Raw genomic sequence first — 18,124 nt, 5'->3', positions numbered from 1 at the left:
CTCCCCTCACAGGTGACAATCATCATTCCCCAATCAGTCGCTAATCAGAAGACACCTGCTCCTTTTCCCTTACCCTATCACAGCCCCTTTCTCTTGGTTTAAAAACCCAGTCAGAAGCTCAATCTCTCTTCCGCCTCCAGTTGGAACTGTATTGAACGGACCACCCACTGTATTTTATTGGTTAGTTAGTTAGCTAGCGGTTATTGAAGCAGGCAAGTCTAGCATGGGGGTGTTTTTGGATATTTGTTTCTTTCCTTGGGTCCAGCTCAGCCCCTTCCCCCCCACTTTACCGTGTGTTTACCAAATAAACCATGAGTGTTTGACGGCAGACTTAAGTTGTCTGTGGTTTTTGTCCTCACTGTTCCCTTTCACTGTTATAATTTGCATGAGTTATGTTACGGGTCTCGTTTCCATCCCCCCTAGACTGCAGGGCCAAAGGGATTCGTAACGTAAGTGGGGGCTCATCCGGGATCTTGTCATTACTGACACCCATGCCGCTCGTGCAGATTGTTGTAGTGGTCTAGTTCAGTGTTGAGCGTCATAGCTGATGTAGCATTAGTGTTTGCTATTGGTTGGCTCTTGTGTATTAGTAGTAGTTCAAAATGGCTTCTTTTGATTTGAAATCCTTTTTGGATAACTCTTCGTGGGGGGTTTTTGACAGATGTCGTAAAGTTGACTTGGCTGACCATTATTCATTATCTATTTCGCAGAGTTTAGTTAAGGCGGAGGTTAAAAAACTGGTGTTAAATGTTTTGTTGGAAGAGCAGGTACTTGTATTACCGCTGTCTGAGCCTACTACCCCTGTAGGGGATGATGCTGCTCCTGTAAGCCCGTCGGTGTCTGAGAACGAGGGCGAGGCTAAAGCTCCAGCCACATTGCCCCGTTTTGATCACCTCTCCCCACTGTCAACCGGTGATGCCAGGAGGGATGTCCGTTCAATACAGTTCCAACTGGATGTTACGAATCCCTTTGGCCCTGCAGTCTAGGGGGATGGAAACGAGACCCGTAACATAACTCATGCAAATTGTAACAGTGAAAAGGAACAGTGAGGACAAAAACCACAGACAACTTAAGTCTACCGTCAAACAATCATGTTTTTTTTGGTGGAGGGGCTGAGCTGGACCCAAGGAAAGAAACAAATATCCAAAAACACACACACAGGATACACACTCAGGATACCTGTATCCGTAACACATACGTTGATGTCAATGGGAGACTAAGTGAAAAATGTGACTTAAGTGGAAGTTAGGATTCACACCTTATGTTTGTTCACTTGTTGTGCAGAAAGAAAAGTAGGGAGTCGGACATTCTTATCAGACAGCTGACGAGTTGGTCTGAAGCTCAGAGCTACTGCAGAGAGTACTACACAGACCTGGCCAGTGTGAGGAACCAGGCTCAGAACCATGGAGGTACAGAGCCTAGCCCGGAGCAACAGCAGCATGTGGATTGGTCTGTTCAGAAACAGGGAGTGGTCAGATCAGAGTGACTCCTCCTTCAGGTGACACCAACATGTTACATTACAGTGCTCTTGCTACTGTGTAGTTATTTAAGTACATTTGTGTTAAATTTGCTACACTGTACTTACCCAGCACGTGTGGTTATGGGGGTTGCTGCTCTAAATACATACCATGTAAACAGGAATAATTACACTGTAACAAGGACACTGTAATGGAAAGTGACTCTTCTTCCTCCTCTCCCCCTCCTACTCCTCTGCCCCCCCCCCTTCCTCCCCTACCCCCTCCTCCTCCTCCCTCAGATTCTGGCCTTCAGGGGAGCCAGACAACTCAGGAGGGCATCAGAGGTGTACCACAGTGTTCATGTTGGATTCTGGGAAATGGACAGATGACAACTGCAGTGACAAACAAATGCTACAGGTAAAGGTGTGTTCACCATTTAAATGATTATTTACACAATTTAAAATGATAATTCCTGATAGTTTGGACTGCCGGCAGTTCTAATCAGCTGCAGTGGTTAAATAACCTATCCAGGGTTATAAGTGTGTGTGTGGGGGGGGTGAAAGTCACTTCAACAAAACAGCTGACATCAGAGAGCTGCACTTGAAGGAGGTGAGTCACTAAAGCTACAGTACTGTGTGTGTGTGTGTGTGTGTGTGTGTGTGTGTGTGTGTGTGTGTGTGTGTGTGTGTGTGTGTGTGTGTGTGTGTGTGTGTGTGTGTGTGTGTGTGTGTGTGTGTGTGTGTGTGTGTGTGTGTGTGTGTGTGTGTGTGCGCGTGCTTCCGTGAGCTACAACTAGGGCCCAGATATGTCCCTTGTTAGATCATGAGGTGACTGATCTAGTTGTCTTCCTCTCTTAGCTACAAGATGAACTGAGAGGCGAGGGATATCAGTCTGTCAATCTGAGATGGAAGAAAAGGACTGACACAGACTGAGATGGATGGAAGAAGAAGTGTTGAGAAGAAAAGAAAGGAGGATGAATAGGATTAAGAGACAATCGTATATTTATTTTCATGGCAAATAGAGGAAACGTGCTACAGAAAGATGGTTTTATTCCTTGATTCTTGTCTAACTCTTATACAGGATAACAATGTACTTCGCTATATACCAATTAGTTAATGCTCTTTGGGATTCAACGTTCGTTGTAAATTCTGTATTTACAGATTTAATTGGGGTGGCAGGTAGCCTAGTTGTTAGTGCGTTGGGTCAGTAACTGAAAGGTTGCTGGATTGAATCCCTGAGCTGACGAGGTAAAAATCTATCGTTCTGCCCTTGAACAAGGCAGTTAACCCACTGTTCCCCTGTAGGCTGTCATTGGAAATAAGAATTTGTTCTTAACTGACTTGCCTAGTTAAATGTAAAAAATATACTTATACAACAAACTATATCCATTAAATCAGCACTTATCTAAATGTTAATATTAGCATTTGTCCTGTCGCTAAAGAATTAGGATTTTCTTTCATGTAATAAAGGAAATAAACATGTTTCATACACAACATGCATTTTTACATACACTACCGTTCAAAAGTTTGGGGTCACTTAGAAATGTCCTTGTTTTTGAAAGAAAAGCTAATTTTTTGTCCATTAAAATAACATCAAATTGATCAGAAATACAGTGTAGACATTATTAATGTTGTAAATGACTATTAGCTGGAAACGGCAGATTTTTTAATGGAATATCTACATAGGCATACAAAGGCCCATTATCAGCAACCAACTCCTGTGTTCCCATGGCACGTGGCCCCAAACTTTTGAACGGTAGTCTACATCCGTTACCATTTGGGGTCACTTTTGGAAAAAGTAACAATCACAGCAAAATATGATCTTATTTCTTTTCAAAACATCATTAGACATGTAACTAATGTTATCTGAAATGAAAAATGACCAAAACATAGTTATTTTAGCACAATTACAGTGAATTAGCATTTTCTTTCAAACAAAAATATGGATTGTTCCTTTATATAAAGTTAATTTTTTTTTCCAAAGAACAATCTACATTACCATTTGATTATAGTATCATTTAGTTTTCATAACTTCAAAGAAAATATGAATTTTGTGATATGCATATATCTATGGTAATTTAAATTTCACATGCTCATATCTAGTTATTAACAGTTATAACCATAGACAAGTACATAAGGTGCTCCATCTGCAGGTGATCTGTCTATCAGGTCAAGATCACTTCAACAGGTCCCCCTACACCAATATGCTTATTTTACATTAAGAGCTAAATAAGACCTTGTTAATAAATGTCCTCTGTTGTGGACATCAGCTTGTTAATAAATGTCCTCTGTTGTGGACATCAGCTTGTTAATAAATGTCCTCTGTTGTGGACATCAGCTTGTTAATAAATGTCCTCTGTTGTGGACATCAGCTTGTTAATAAATGTCCTCTGTTGTGGACATCAGCTTGTTAATAAATGTCCTCTGTTGTGGACATCAGCTTGTTAATAAATGTCCTCTGTTGTGGACATCAGCTTGTTAATAAATGTCCTCTGTTGTGGACATCAGCTTTTTAGTAAATGTCCTATGTTGTGGACATCAGCTTGTTAATAAATGTCCTCTGTTGTGGACATCAGCTTGTTAATAAATGTCCTCTGTTGTGGACATCAGGATGAACTAACTATTTTACCTCCTGTCCCCATTTACTGTTAATGCTACATGTTTTATATACTATGAACCGAGTCCTAATGGCCACTACATGTTTTATATACTATGAACCGAGTCCAAATGGCCACTACATGTTTTATATACTATGAACCGAGTCCTAATGGCCACTACATGTTTTATATACTATGAACCGAGTCCAAATGGCCACTACATGTTTTATATACTATGAACCGAGTCCAAATGGCCACTACATGTTTTATATACTATGAACCGAGTCCTAATGGCCACTACATGTTTTATATACTATGAACCGAGTCCAAATGGCCACTACATGTTTTATATACTATGAACCGAGTCCAAATGGCCACTACATGTTTTATATACTATGAACCGAGTCCAAATGGCCACTACATGTTTTATATACTATGAACCGAGTCCAAATGGCCACTACATGTTTTATATGCTATGAACCGAGTCCAAATGGCCACTACATGTTTTATATACTATGAACCGAGTCCAAATGGCCACTACATGTTTTATATACTATGAACCGAGTCCAAATGGCCACTACAAATATTTTGTCATGTTTTTTTATTTATTTGTAACATGTTTTTTTCTTCTTCACCCCAAACACTTATGTGATGCAAAAAAATCTATTACAAAACTTTTTGGTTGCTTGATCTGATTAGGCAATACCTTCTTTCTCTCTCTTTGCAATGTGTTACAATGAGTGCTCACCCCCAGTATTATGTGAGCTCAAGGACTCGGGTGAAAATATGCACTATACCCTCAGTTAGTCTCACCAAACCAGTTCTCTCTCTTCCCCCGTTGCCAGTGGACACAACGAGTGCAAAACAATTAAATAACACTTAACAGTAAGTCTCGTCTTTGCCAACTGACTTCTCTGCTTTGAGGAAAAATGGTCTTACTGACTGTGGAATGTGGTTGTCTCACCGAGCCATCTTAAGATGAATGCACTAACTATAAGTCGCTCTGGATAAGAGCGTCAGCTAAGCGACTTAAATGTCAAATGTAATGCTCATCCCCATTGGTGTGTAAGGTCAAGGATGACGTGAAAATACGCAAATAAGTACCTTCAGTTATTCACACCAAACCACTTCTCTAACCCCTTCCTCGTCTGTGGAGTCATTGTGGCCTGAGAGCCCAAATGGGACGAAGAGGATAAGTTGCCTTCCTTTCACACACTTAAGAGTTTTATTCCAAAACGCTATATATCTATTTTCAGAAATATTTGTAAATGAGCTTTTATTGTTTAAATAAACTATGAAAGGGATTGGTGTATTTTTTTCACTATGTAATCATGGCTTGATGGTTTCATTTCAGAGAGGCAAATAATCATGTTTTTTTGCTAAATGCTATATATACGCCTCACTCTCAGAGAAATAAGTAATACTGCTAGGTTTTATACACCCAAATGTAACAAATAACTACCTTTTTAATAAAGAAATGTACAAATGATACATTTGTGTCATCAATATTTATAAAAAATATACATAAGAATAATTCAATATGAGAACTGTACGTTAATGATTTACATTTTACATTTTAGTCATTTAGCAGATGCTCTTATCCAGAGCACCTTACAGTTCGACTTCAGATAGCTAGATGAGACAACCACATACTTATTTTTCACAAGATCTTAAAAGACGATACTGTCGATCTTTGCAGACGATACTGTCTCATCATCATCACTGCATACTATATCTATTGGTTTACAAACAAAAACATGAAAAGCATGGGGCTGCAACCAATGTTCCCTCAAAACAAAATTCAGCACTGAGAAAATGTCAGGTCTGCTGAGCGCAAACTTGAAAGTTGTGAAAATTCTGTGCAACTTCCAGCACGCGTTTACTGTGAACGCTGAGGCTGTACCCGCTTTAAGTTTCATGCCCTGATCTGTTTCACCTGTCCTTGTGCTTGTCTCCACCCCCTCCAGGTGTTGCCCATCTTCCCCACTTATCCTCTGGGAATTTATACCTGTGTTTTCTGTCTCTGTGCCAGTGTGTCTTGTTTGTTCAAGCCTACCAGCGTTTTGTCTCAGCTCCTGTTTTTCCCCAGTCTCGCTTTTTCTCGTCCCCCTGGTTTTTAACCCTTGCCTGTCCTGACCCTGTACCCGCCATCCTGACCACTCTGCCTGTCCCTGAGCCTGCCTGCCTGCCGTCCTGTACCTTGACCTCTACTCTGGATTATCGACCCCTGCCTGCCTTGACCTGTTGTTTGCCTGCCCCTGTTACAATAAACATTGTTACTTCACACAGTCTACACTTGGGTCTTACCTTGATTCCTGATACTAAGTTAGTTTTAACAGATGTCAAGTAGGCTACTGTGGCTATTTGATCATAATGTAGGCCCACCAGAGCGGCCTACCATCAAAAACAATGAAGAAAATGCATCCCATAATATTTGAACATGGAAATAGCTGTTCTATCATTCAGCCTACAGTAGCAGCCAATGTGGGGTGTTCAATGGAGACCTACATTCCATGAGACTTTAGAAAAAAAACATGCAGGGCTTGAAATGAACCTTTTTATTTATTTAACCTTTGTTTAACTAGACAAGTTTATCCACTTGTCCTTAAGACAAAGAGCAGACAAAAAATGTTGTGTTTGATGCAAGAAACCACTTTACAAAATAAAATGCATTGTTCCCATACCGTTATTAAAGAGATTAAACAGATCCATATATGACAATGGTCTATTTACATATAGGCCTGCTGCAGCTCTGATTGGTTATGTTGCACCATTATGGGCTGAGTCGTGCTCAATAGAATCCTACTCTGAAGCATTCTGGTTACAGCAAAATCTCTTGCATAGTTTGTTTTGTCTCGGGATGTTGCATTGAAACTGGTTACTATTGCGTTGATTCGATCACAATTGCCACAGTAATGTGAAAACGATAGTGTTAATTAACGGGGAAAACTTTAGAAAGTTGAGTGAAGTTCAATCTCCCGCTTCTCTCCGTAGGCTGATATTTCTTCTGTGCTCTGCAGGGCAGTCCGGGGCGGCAGTCTAGGGGCTACTGCGCGCCAGCGCACGCGCTCAGTTTAGAGGGAACATTGGGTGAAACCCATATGCACATTCTATAGTGTGTGTGTGTTCATGTAAGGAACTAGCCCAGAATGTGACTATTAGACCTGTTTTACTGGAAAGAAGACAAGGAAGAGACATGCAGGATATGTAAGGGGAGCCGGGAGCTACAACTGGGTAGGTGTGAAAGTGTTACTTCATTATAAGTATCTCCAAATGTTTCTCCTTCACTCATTTCAAACGATCCAGCTAATGTAGAGGATCTCTCGCCAATAGTTCTTCTGACACAGGGAATTGGTTGAAGGGAATTCAACTGTTAGATATGAAGAGGTGTGCTGTTCCTCCTGCTGCTCTCAGGTAAGCCTGTACACACAGATAGCATGCAATACAGTGTGTGTGTGTGTGTGTGTGTGTGTGTGTGTGTGTGTGTGTGTGTGTGTGTGTGTGTGTGTGTGTGTGTGTGTGTGTGTGTGTGTGTGTGTGTGTGTGTGTGTGTGTGTGTGTGTGTGTGAAATCAATCTCCATTGGAGGCACTGGATTCTTGCATAGATTTCATTTTGTGTGTTTTCTTTTTCAGGTTTCTACCAACTGTCGTCATGCCTCACCGGCCAATACGTATTTGCTAATGACCCCAAGACCTGGATTGAAGCACAGAGATACTGCAGAGAGAAGTACACTGACCTGGCCACCATAGAAAACATTGAGGATATGAACAGATTTAGACAAGTTGTCAATGGATACAATGGAAGAGTCTGGATAGGACTCTATGATGATGTTAACAGCTAGAGGTGGTCTCTGGAAGACAGTGACTACTACAGTGAGGGAGGGGCTGAGTTTAGAAACTGGGACAGTGGACAGCCTGGTGACCAAGGCAGTGGACAGCCTGATGACCAAGGCAGTGGACAGTACTGCACAGTGATGAGAGACAGCGGAAGGTGGAACGACGATCGTTGCTCAAACAAGGAAATCTTCATCTGCTACGACGGTAAGAAATAGCCGACTACATCAACCTATTATGCATTTATTTTGGACGATACACACACCACTGGGCACACCAAGTCATTTCAATGGGGACAATTGGGTAATATTTGTAGCTACGTTGATCAATGAGATTACAATTTATATTCACCCACTCAAAAAGTCAGCCAAAAGTTTGTTGAATTCCAAAAGTGTATTCACGTTGCTTTCAACCATCTAAAAGAACCACCAAATTCCAATGAAAAAATAATGTCTTATTTTTGGTTTAGTTGTCACATGTTATCACTGCACATTATAACAATTTAAAAGGACAACCAAATTCAAGTGGGAAAACAGGTGTCATTGGATACTTGGACCTTGTGACCCGCCCTAAGGCATATCCAATAAGACATGGATGTAAGGTTCTGTATTTATTTTCTTAGTCAACCTTGGGTTCTGTTTCGTTGTGTTCTTGAACGTAGCCCTGTTTCTTTGTGTTCTTGAACGTAGCCCTGTTTCTTTGTGTTCTTGAACGTAGCCCTGTTTCTTTGTGTTCTTGAACGTAGCCCTGTCTTTCCTTTTTGTTCATTAATTTCACCTGTGTTAGTTACTCACCTGGTCTCATCAGCTCCTTATTTAGTTCAGTTCATTCTGTTTGTGCCTTTGTGAGGTATTGTTCAGTTTGACTCTACTAAGCTTTTTCCTAGCTCGTTTGTGAGAACCAGTTATAGCCTTCAGTCCTAGTTTTGAATCACCTGCCTGTTTGCCTACCTGTGTATGACCATTGCCTGCCTGTGACCACGATTCCTGCCTTCTGCGAAGGTGAAATAAACACCTTCTGCAGCCTGCGCGTGAATCTACACCTTTTTCTCCCTGAGTATTCATTACAATGGGGATGGGCTCATTGGAATGGAATAAATGGAAGAGAGTGAAACGTGGTTTCTATATGTTTGATGCCGTTCCCAACTAGTCCATTCCAATGAGCCTGTCCTCCTAAAGCGCCTCCTACCAGCCTCCTCCGCACGCACGCACGCACGCACGCACACACACACACACACACACACACACACACACACACACACACACACACACAGGTCAAATGTGTTCACAATATCCTTTCCCAACAGGAGGGACCAATTCCTCCAATCACTTCAATTTGATTAATGAAAGACAAAGTTGGTCTGAGGCGCAGAGCTACTGCAGAGTGTACTACACAGACCTGGCCAGTGTGAGGAACCAGACTGAGAACCAGGAGACATAGTTTCTTGTTTTCTTCTAATATATGCCATTTAGCAGACACTTTTATCCAAAGTGACACAGTCATGCGTGCATACAAACATTTGAACTTACTGTCTTGGCATTACAAGCACCATGCTCTACCAACTGAGCCACAAAGGAACAGAGGACCAGTTGGGAGTTTTCCTGGCCACTGTGATCTCGCTTGCGCTTTGCTTTCTCTTTCGGGTTCTAGGCCGGGTTACAGTAAAGAAGTTACTTTGCGACAAATGCTGATGTAAAAAGGCTTCATAAATACATTTGATTGATTGGTACAGAGAGTGGCCAATGGTAGCAGCGTATGGATCGGCCTATTCAGAGACTCCTGGAAGTGGTCAGACCAGAGCGACTCCTTCAGATACTGGGTCGAGGAACGTCTGAGGGTTGTGTTGAAGTATGGATCACTAACAATGGACTATGGAACGATATTATCTGCACTCATCCAGTCTTTTGTCTGCTACTACACAGGTGAGTGAAATGTGTGTTTGTGTACCCAAATATTAGAGTAATAATGAGAGCATGAAAAGATTTTAAAGACGGAGGATGTACTAAGTGTGCGTGTGTGTGTTGGAGGATATGCTGGAGTGCAGGTGAAATTCACCTCGACAACAGCGTTAACAGATTCTAACATCACCGAACTGGTCTTGAAGAAGGTGAGTCATTCTACCTCACCTGTTAACCGAACAATTTTCCCTTGCCTTAACAGACAAGGAAACAAAGGCCCTAGTTAGTTAGGAGTTATTCCTGGTAATAACATATATAATGCATATGAATAATATATGCCAGGGTTCCCCAACTGGGTGATTATATTCGGCCCCCCAAGTTTTCTGAGCAATTTGTTTAACCTTTTATTATTAATTGTTGGACATAAAATACTGTAAAAACACCAGCATATCAGCTTCAAGTGATTTTAATTTTGTAAACCTGTCTCCTCCCCTTCAACTACAATGAATGAAATAGATTTTACAAGTGACAACAATAAGGGATCATAGCTTTAAAAAAGAGCAGGTGTTCTTAATGTTTTGTATACTCAGCGTCTGTGATGTTATACAAACGTAAGCAAGGTTTGAAATACAATTTTTTTGGTCAAATATGATATCTGTTTGGGTCTTCTTGCAGTGAATTTTCAGTCTACAAATGATTTGTAACTACACTACCGCTCAAAAGTTTGGGGTCACTTAGAAATATCCTTGTTTTTTAAAGAAAAGCACATTTGTTGTCCATTAAAATGACATCAAATTAATCAGAAATACAGTGTAGACATTGTTCATGTTTTTTAATGGAATATCTACATAGGCGTACAGAGGCCCATTATCAGCAACCATCACTCCTGTGTTCCAATGGCACGTTGTGTTAACTAATCCAAGTTTATAATTTTAAAAGGCTAATTGATCATTAGAAAACCCTTTTGCAATTATGTTAGCACAGCTGAAAACTGTTATTCTGATTAAAGAAGCAATAAAATGGGTCTTCTTTAGACTAGTTGAGTATCTGGAGCATCAGCAGTTGTGGGTTTGATTACAGGCTCAAAATGGCCAGAAACAAAGAACTTTCTTCTGAAACTCGTCAGTCTATTCTTGTTCTGAGAAATGAAGGCTATTCCATGCAAGAAATTGCCAAGAAACTGAAGATCTCGTACAACGCTGTGTACTACTCCCTTCACAGAACAGTACAAACTGGCTCTAACCAGAATAGAAAGAGAAGTGGGAGGCCCCGGTGCACAACTGAGCAAGAGGACAAGTACATTAGAGTGTCTAGTTTGAGAAACAGATGCCTCACAAGTCCTCAACTGGCAGCTTCATTAAATAGTACCCGCAAAACACCAGTCTCAACGTCAACAGTGAAGAGGCGACTCCGGGATGCTGGCCTTCTGTACGCCTACGTAGATATTCCATAACAAAATCAGCCTTTTCCAGCTACAAGTCATTTATACCATTAACAATGTCTACACTGTATTTCTGATCAATTTGATGTTATTTACTGGACAAAAAAATATGCTTTTCTTTCAAAAAGAAGCACATTTCTAAGTGACCCCAAACTTTTGATAGGTAGTGTATGTTCCACCCCAATGACCATCCAATTCAGGAAAAAATAAGCCTGCGGCAGAATCTAGTTGATGATTCCTGATATACCCAGTTTAGCATACGCTTTTATCCAAACGACTTAGTCATGCGTGAATACATTTAGATAGTCAGATCATGTGGTGACTATCCTTGTGTGTCTATATCTCTTAGCTACAAGATGAACTGAGACAGCGAGAGATATCCGACTCTGTCACCCTGCGATGGAAGAAAAAAGACTGATTCTGACTGAGGTGGATGGAAGGAGGGAGGAGAAGATAGAAGGACGGAGGAGATGAGTGGATGAAGAGAATGAAGAGAGATTCATGTATTTTTTTCATGGAAAATGTAGAAGAAATCCAGCTCAGAAAGAAAGCTTTATTGTTCGATTTTTGTCCAACTCTTAAAAAGGATAACAATGCATACTGAGCCCTTCACTAGGCTTATAACAAACTAATACAAATTAATTCGTGCTATTTGTGATTGAAAATACACTGTAATCACTCATCTAATAATTTTTGAACATACTATATCAACTAAATCAACATTCTTCATGTTATTGTCATCTTATTATCATGTTATTGAAATGTTATTCGTCATGTTATTGAAATGTTATTCGTCATGTTATTGAAATGTTATTCGTCATGTTATTGATATTATCTAAATCACAGACAGTTTACACCAAGTTCAACACATAGGCAGATTGATTATTGGACAAATAATCAGTACTATCATCAAGAACTGCAGTTTTCAACAGACCAGAATCAATCAAATTACATGTGGCCCATTCCATCTTGATTTTTAACCAATAAGCCTGTCAGCCTCTATGACTGACAGGCAGAATGACAAATGGGGCAGAGTTCAAGAATCATAAAATACTCTTTATAATATAGCATATATCATTACAGTTGCATACTGGCAAACAGTTCAGCAGAAGCGTTTTTAGGATTGACACAGATGGGGATTTTTTTTTGCAGGGCCTTAAAACAATGTGGCCTTTTATAAACGCATTTCATGCAATTCTATGTCATTTAAGCCTACAGGACAGGTGACATTATCAGAATATTTTTTAATATTACTACACAAATGAACGAAATGAGTGGCTACTCTGACACTGTCAAACAGATGAATTAAAAACGACCTGGCCTTGACCTGGCCCAGGGCTAATAAAAAGAAACGAGACAGATTGTACAACATTAGGATGAAATGTATTATAGGCTACAGCAGGATTCTAAATCAACTTTCCACTGGCATTGACTCACCCAGTGATGAAGATAGCATGAATATGTTTAGCCTTGTCACCGTACTGATGATGGTTTGCAGCAGCCACACTTCTCTTGGCTATGTCAAGAATCAGTTCTCAACACACCAGAACCAATCAAATGACATGTGGCCCATCCCATCTTGATTTCTAACCAATCAGCCTGTCAGCCTCTATGACTGACAGGCAGAATGACAAATGGGGCAGAGTTTGTATCATTGTTATTGACACTAGAGTTCAGGAAAGGGAAAAGTTTCTCATTGAAGGAGCACCCAGTGAAGGAATAGATATGAGCCTTGGCTTCCGAGTCGTAAAAAGACACCAACCCTTCCTTGTGATCGACAAACACCCCCACCTTCTGGGGCTTCTCTCTCAGGGAGAGGAGGGTGGAGCCAGAATCATCTGCAGCCTTGTACTCATGCGTATTGGTCAGCCACAAGGTCCAGTAGCCAATTGCAGGGGTCGGGAGTGTCTTCCCCTTCCTGTCGATGGACTCCCTGGCCACTCCTAGGCCCCAGTCAGTCTTCCCAGAGACCTGCACCTTTAAGTTCAAATTCAAGTTAAAAAAAATAGATACATTTATAGTTATATTTTTGTCATTCAGCAGATGCTCTTATCCAGAGCGACTTACAGTTAGTGCGTTCATCACTAGGTACGAGAACATCTTACAATCATAGTAAGTACAACTTCCCTCTAATATACCCGCAAAACTGAAACAACCCTACAATGATACTCTGAGGGCTGATTTCTTACCTTAGAAACAATGATCTGAAAGGATTAGTGTGATTTTTTTGTCCAGTCTAATATGGTGGTATATAGACCGAAAAGATAGATATCTGAAAGCCCAAAGAGTCAAATATCCACCGATAATGTCAGTCAACCGATACATCCGTTCTTCTTTATTGTACTGTATCTCACCTCGAAGTAGAATCTCCTGGAGGAGAACCCTGTCCTCCCAAGGACGCTGATACTGGTATTGAACCTCTTGGGGTTGAAAGGCAGGATCCTCCAATCGTTGACGTGTCTGGCCTGTTTCCCATCCTCAGACAGAACCAGGAAAGGATGAGCTGTGTCGGGGTCCAGAATCACGTTCACTATCGGAAAATAACAACAAAGCAGATATATAATTCATCCATTAATCAATTAATTAATACATCCATCCATTCATTCATTCACCCATGCATTAATTAATTCAGCCATTCATCCATTAATTAATGCATTCATTTATCCATCTATCCATTCATCCATACATTCATCATACATTAATCCTTTCATTCGTCCATCCATTATTTAATCCATCCATCCATTCTGTTAGTTGTAATTAGGGACAGGAGTTTTCCATGACCACCCTGTGGTGTCACCTGACCAGGCTATAGTTAGGATGAAAATAAGAATGGATAAATGACAGTAAAATGTAAAATAATTAATTAAATGGTGTGGTAAATAATTCAATGGTGGGTTAAGAGATTGAGAAACGAGAGATGAACATGTGAATATGTGGATTGCAAATTGTAGCATGTTTTACCTGCATTAGTCTTCAGCAATTTCAACCCTGAATGAAAAGAAAAAAACTCACAATTGAGAATGTCATTGTTCATGATGAAGATTTAATCTAATTTAATTATAGAAAATTCGAATGGGTCCAAATAAAAAATGACTGTAAATGTGTAAAACACTGGTTGAATCAATGTTGTTTCCACATCATTTCAACAAAATTGCGTTGAAGAAATGTGGAATAGACGTTGAATTGACGTTTGTGCCCAGTGGGTCATGATTCTACAGTATTTGTAAACTTTTATAAAATGTATCATTATAGATAAATAAATAGTAACCTTTATCCATGACTTTCTTAATCTCCTCTCTGAAGGTATCCTCCAGTTGGGACACAATTCCCCAGATGGTTTTTCCACCACCGCTAGCACTGATCTCAGAACAGATCTACAGCAGAGGACAGTTCAGATCAAGTTTTACTAAGGACTGATCTCAGAACAGATCTACAGCAGAGGACAGTTCAGATCAAGTTTTACTAAGGACTGATCTAAGAAGATTTTTACATTTACATTTTAGTCATTTAGCAGACGCTCTTTTCCAGAGCAACTTACAGTAGTGAATGCATACATTTTCATTTCATAAATTTTTTTTTCATTTTTTTTTTCATACTGGCCCCCCGTGGGAATCGAACACCATGCTCTACCAACTGAGCAACAGGGAAGATCGATCTGCTGTAGAACAGATCTACAGCAGAGGACAGTTGGGATCGAGTTTTACTAAGGACAGACTTCAGAACAGAATGTAAATCAACTAAATGTATTTTATGCATTATTTGCATAAACATTGTCACAAAGTGCTTAACAGTAACCCAGACAAGAGCAGAAGAGAGAGAAACCTGACTCAGAGGGGTGGCCCTCTTCTGGCTATACTGGATAGAGTCAGCTGAGTTGAGATTTACTAAGAACTGACCTGAATTAATCCTAACCCTGGCTTCATGTGCACATCCCGTCTTAACGCTAAACCTAATCCTAACCGTAGCTTCAACCCTAACCATAACCCTAGCTTCATGTCCACATCCCGTCTCAACCCTAACTCTAACCCTAACCCTGTAGTCGACAACATTCAAATCGACCACAGAGAGAAGCAGTAGCACACCTACCTGTTGTGGGGTGGAACAAAGTTCCCCATGTTTATTATTTCCACTCTCTAGATCTGCTACTTCCTGTTCCAGCTCCTTGATGAGCCAATCAGCTTGTTTCTCCACAGCTCTCTGTTTCTCCTGGATCTCACCGACAATGTCAGCCTGGCTCCTCTCAATGGAGCGCAACAGCGCAGTGAAGACCTGCTCACTTTCCTCTATGTCTTTCTGTGAACTAGCCTGTGGAATGAAGTGAACTAGATTCAGACGAATGAATGTGCTCTAAAATATTACCTATAGTGAATCTGTGTCACAGGTGTTACTTTATGAGGGAATAAAGCACACAATCAGACCATTCAGACTGTGTGGCCCAGAACTATTTATCAGTTTTAATTCAAAAAATGCAGCTATGATGATGAAAGTAAATTAATTAAATTGAATTACTACAACTGCAGAAGACCCGTACCCTACATAGATGAGAACAACAGTCCGATGCTTATCAGGGCCTGTATTCATAAAGCATCTCAGAGTCAGGGTGCTGATCTAGGATCAGGTTTCCCCGTCCATAATAATCATATACATTATGATGTAAAAGGCAAAACTGATCCTACATCAGCACTTCTAAGACTCTCTATGAAAACGATCCAGAACTCACTCTGCTGATCTCCACTGAGTTTTTGATCTCCTCCACCTTCTTCAGTCTGGCCTGGATCTTCCTGTTCACTCTTCCATCTGTAGTGTCCCCCTGTTCTGGCTATAGGGGGGAATGGGTTGATTTGAACCATAATCACAATGTTGATGGACAATTGTTTAATTGACCATACCAGGTAAAACTCTGGGCCCTGGTTATGAGTTCTAAACAGGGCCTGGAGTTTTTCCTAGTCAGGCCACATGATCAAGAACAAAAATCTCCTAGGTTTCAATTTTACTCAGCTGTCCCACACCACGTACCTCTCTCAATGGCAAAATGGTGTGTGGAGAAATGTCCTCCTGTGCCGATTTGAACTGGTTGATTATCTCGTTAATGAACGTGTTGACGTGGAGGTCGGGACGTTTCTTGAACGTCTCCTTACACAGAGGGCAGATGGCTTCCCTGATATCCCAGTAGTCAGAGATACAAGCTTTGATGGATAAATAGATAGGTAGGAACTTTATTAATCACTTAGGGACAAATTTTATGTACATCAGTGGCAGACAAAAATAGATACAATTTACTGTTTGAAACTTAATACAAATTTAAGATCCATAAAACGTGGCGTACATTTGCAGAAGTTGTGTCCACATGGAGTGGAGACAGGGTGGACGAAGAGATCCAGGCAGATGGAACAGCGCAGCTGGTCTTCTGTCATGCTGAGAGACGCCATAACTACACACACGCACGCACGCACGCACGCACGCACACACACACACAATTTGATCATATAGGCTAATAATGTTAGGTATCAATTTACATTGCTTTGACCCTTTTACCTTTGTAGTACATTTACATTTTAGTCTATTAGCTAGCTGACACTTATCCATAGCGACTTACAGTCAGTAACGTTGTAATAACACAAGCAACAGATTGTATTAACACGTTGTTACATAATATTGCAGAAAGTGTCTTGACATGGAGTGTTCCTACCTTAATTCTTGAATTTTTTGCTGTCGACAGTGGAGAACAGTGAAGTGTAATCACCCAGTGTAAGGAAAGCAGACTATACCAAAGGGTCTGGCTGTTCATCTGCACAGATGAATTATTTGTAACGGTGGCGTTTACAAGAAATGGGGAGCTGGACACTTTCATTTTCACTTAGAAGTCTTCATGCATTTCTCCCTCAGTGCAATATAAATCTCTCTTAAAGGCACAGTGTGGACTCAAGTGTGGGGATATTGAAATAAAGTCTTCAAAGGCTTCTCTAAACACCTCATTTATCACGTAATTTACCAACAAGAACATTTCAGTAGGCAGGTCTCCACATTAGATGGCACAAATGTCATCCTCTGTGTGTCTCTATATTACTGTATTAATATAATTGGAATATTGCTTTTCTACTGGAAAAATAGCTCTTTCAAATAAAGTATGTTTTTTTATTATAAAAAAACACATAAAAGCAATTTTTCAAATTATATTAATACAGTATGATTGAATACAAACAGTCCAGTTATGCTCTCCGTAAGGCAATAAAACAGGCAAAACGTCAGTACAGAGACAAAGCGGAGTCGCAATTCAACAGCTCAGACACAGACACGACACATATGTGGCAGGGACTCCAGACAATCTCGGTTTGTAAAGGGAAAACCAGCCACATCGCGGACAAAGACGTCTTGCTCTAGGACAAGCTAAACACCTTTGTCCACTTTGAGGATAAGACAGTGCCGCTGACACGGGCCGCTCCAGAGGACTGTGAACTCTCGTTCTCAGTGGCCGACGTGAGTAAGACATTTAAGCATGTTAGCTCTCGCAAGGCTGCCGGCCCAGAATGCATCCTTAGCTGGCTGGCTGAAGTGTTTACAGACATATTCAATCTCTCTCTATCCCAGTCTTCTGTCCCCACTTGCTTCAAAATGTCCACCATTGTTCCTGTACCAAAGAAAGCGAAGGTAACTGAACTAAATGACTATCGCCCCGTAGCACTCACTTCTGTCATCATTGTCACGAACCGGCTCGAAGTCCGTAACAAAAAGGGAGACAATGTGGAGATAAGGAATAACAAAAATATATTTATTTACTGAAGTAACGTAAATACAATTAACAATGGTGTGTGTAGTCAGTAATCAGTAGTGTAAGTGAGTGGTTGCGTGCATAAATGTGATAGTGAGGGGTGTTGAAAGGTGCCAAAGCAAACAAAC

At 40.6% G+C, this 18,124-nt stretch overlaps 1 protein-coding gene and 1 long non-coding RNA gene across 3 annotated transcripts in view; one reads left to right on the top strand and one right to left on the bottom strand.

The window, feature by feature from the left end:
* The first annotated feature begins 810 nt into the window (after positions 1-810).
* Positions 811-11,956, top strand: LOC106577943 (uncharacterized). The gene is made up of 8 exons (XR_006760290.1): positions 811-824; positions 1,285-1,409; positions 7,688-7,891; positions 9,195-9,327; positions 9,435-9,498; positions 9,621-9,810; positions 9,916-9,995; positions 11,577-11,956. It is a non-coding gene; the product is annotated as an uncharacterized lncRNA (long non-coding RNA).
* Positions 11,761-18,124, bottom strand: part of tri39 (Tripartite motif-containing protein 39) — a 19,124-nt gene continuing 12,760 nt past the window's right edge. Inside the window, 9 exon segments of one of the 2 annotated variants that reach the window (NM_001141759.1) lie at positions 12,263-13,204; positions 13,582-13,757; positions 14,189-14,215; positions 14,496-14,601; positions 15,314-15,532; positions 15,948-16,046; positions 16,244-16,413; positions 16,554-16,658; positions 16,917-16,985. In NM_001141759.1, the coding sequence (NP_001135231.1) occupies positions 12,830-13,204; positions 13,582-13,757; positions 14,189-14,215; positions 14,496-14,601; positions 15,314-15,532; positions 15,948-16,046; positions 16,244-16,413; positions 16,554-16,656 (1,275 nt within the window). In that variant the 5' untranslated portion in view covers positions 16,657-16,658; positions 16,917-16,985 and the 3' untranslated portion in view covers positions 12,263-12,829. 2 annotated transcript variants of the gene reach the window in all.

This window comes from Salmo salar, chromosome ssa18, assembly GCF_905237065.1.
Source record: "Salmo salar chromosome ssa18, Ssal_v3.1, whole genome shotgun sequence".
NCBI classification, from domain to species: domain Eukaryota; kingdom Metazoa; phylum Chordata; class Actinopteri; order Salmoniformes; family Salmonidae; genus Salmo; species Salmo salar.
This window is presented reverse-complemented; position numbering and strand designations above follow the sequence as displayed.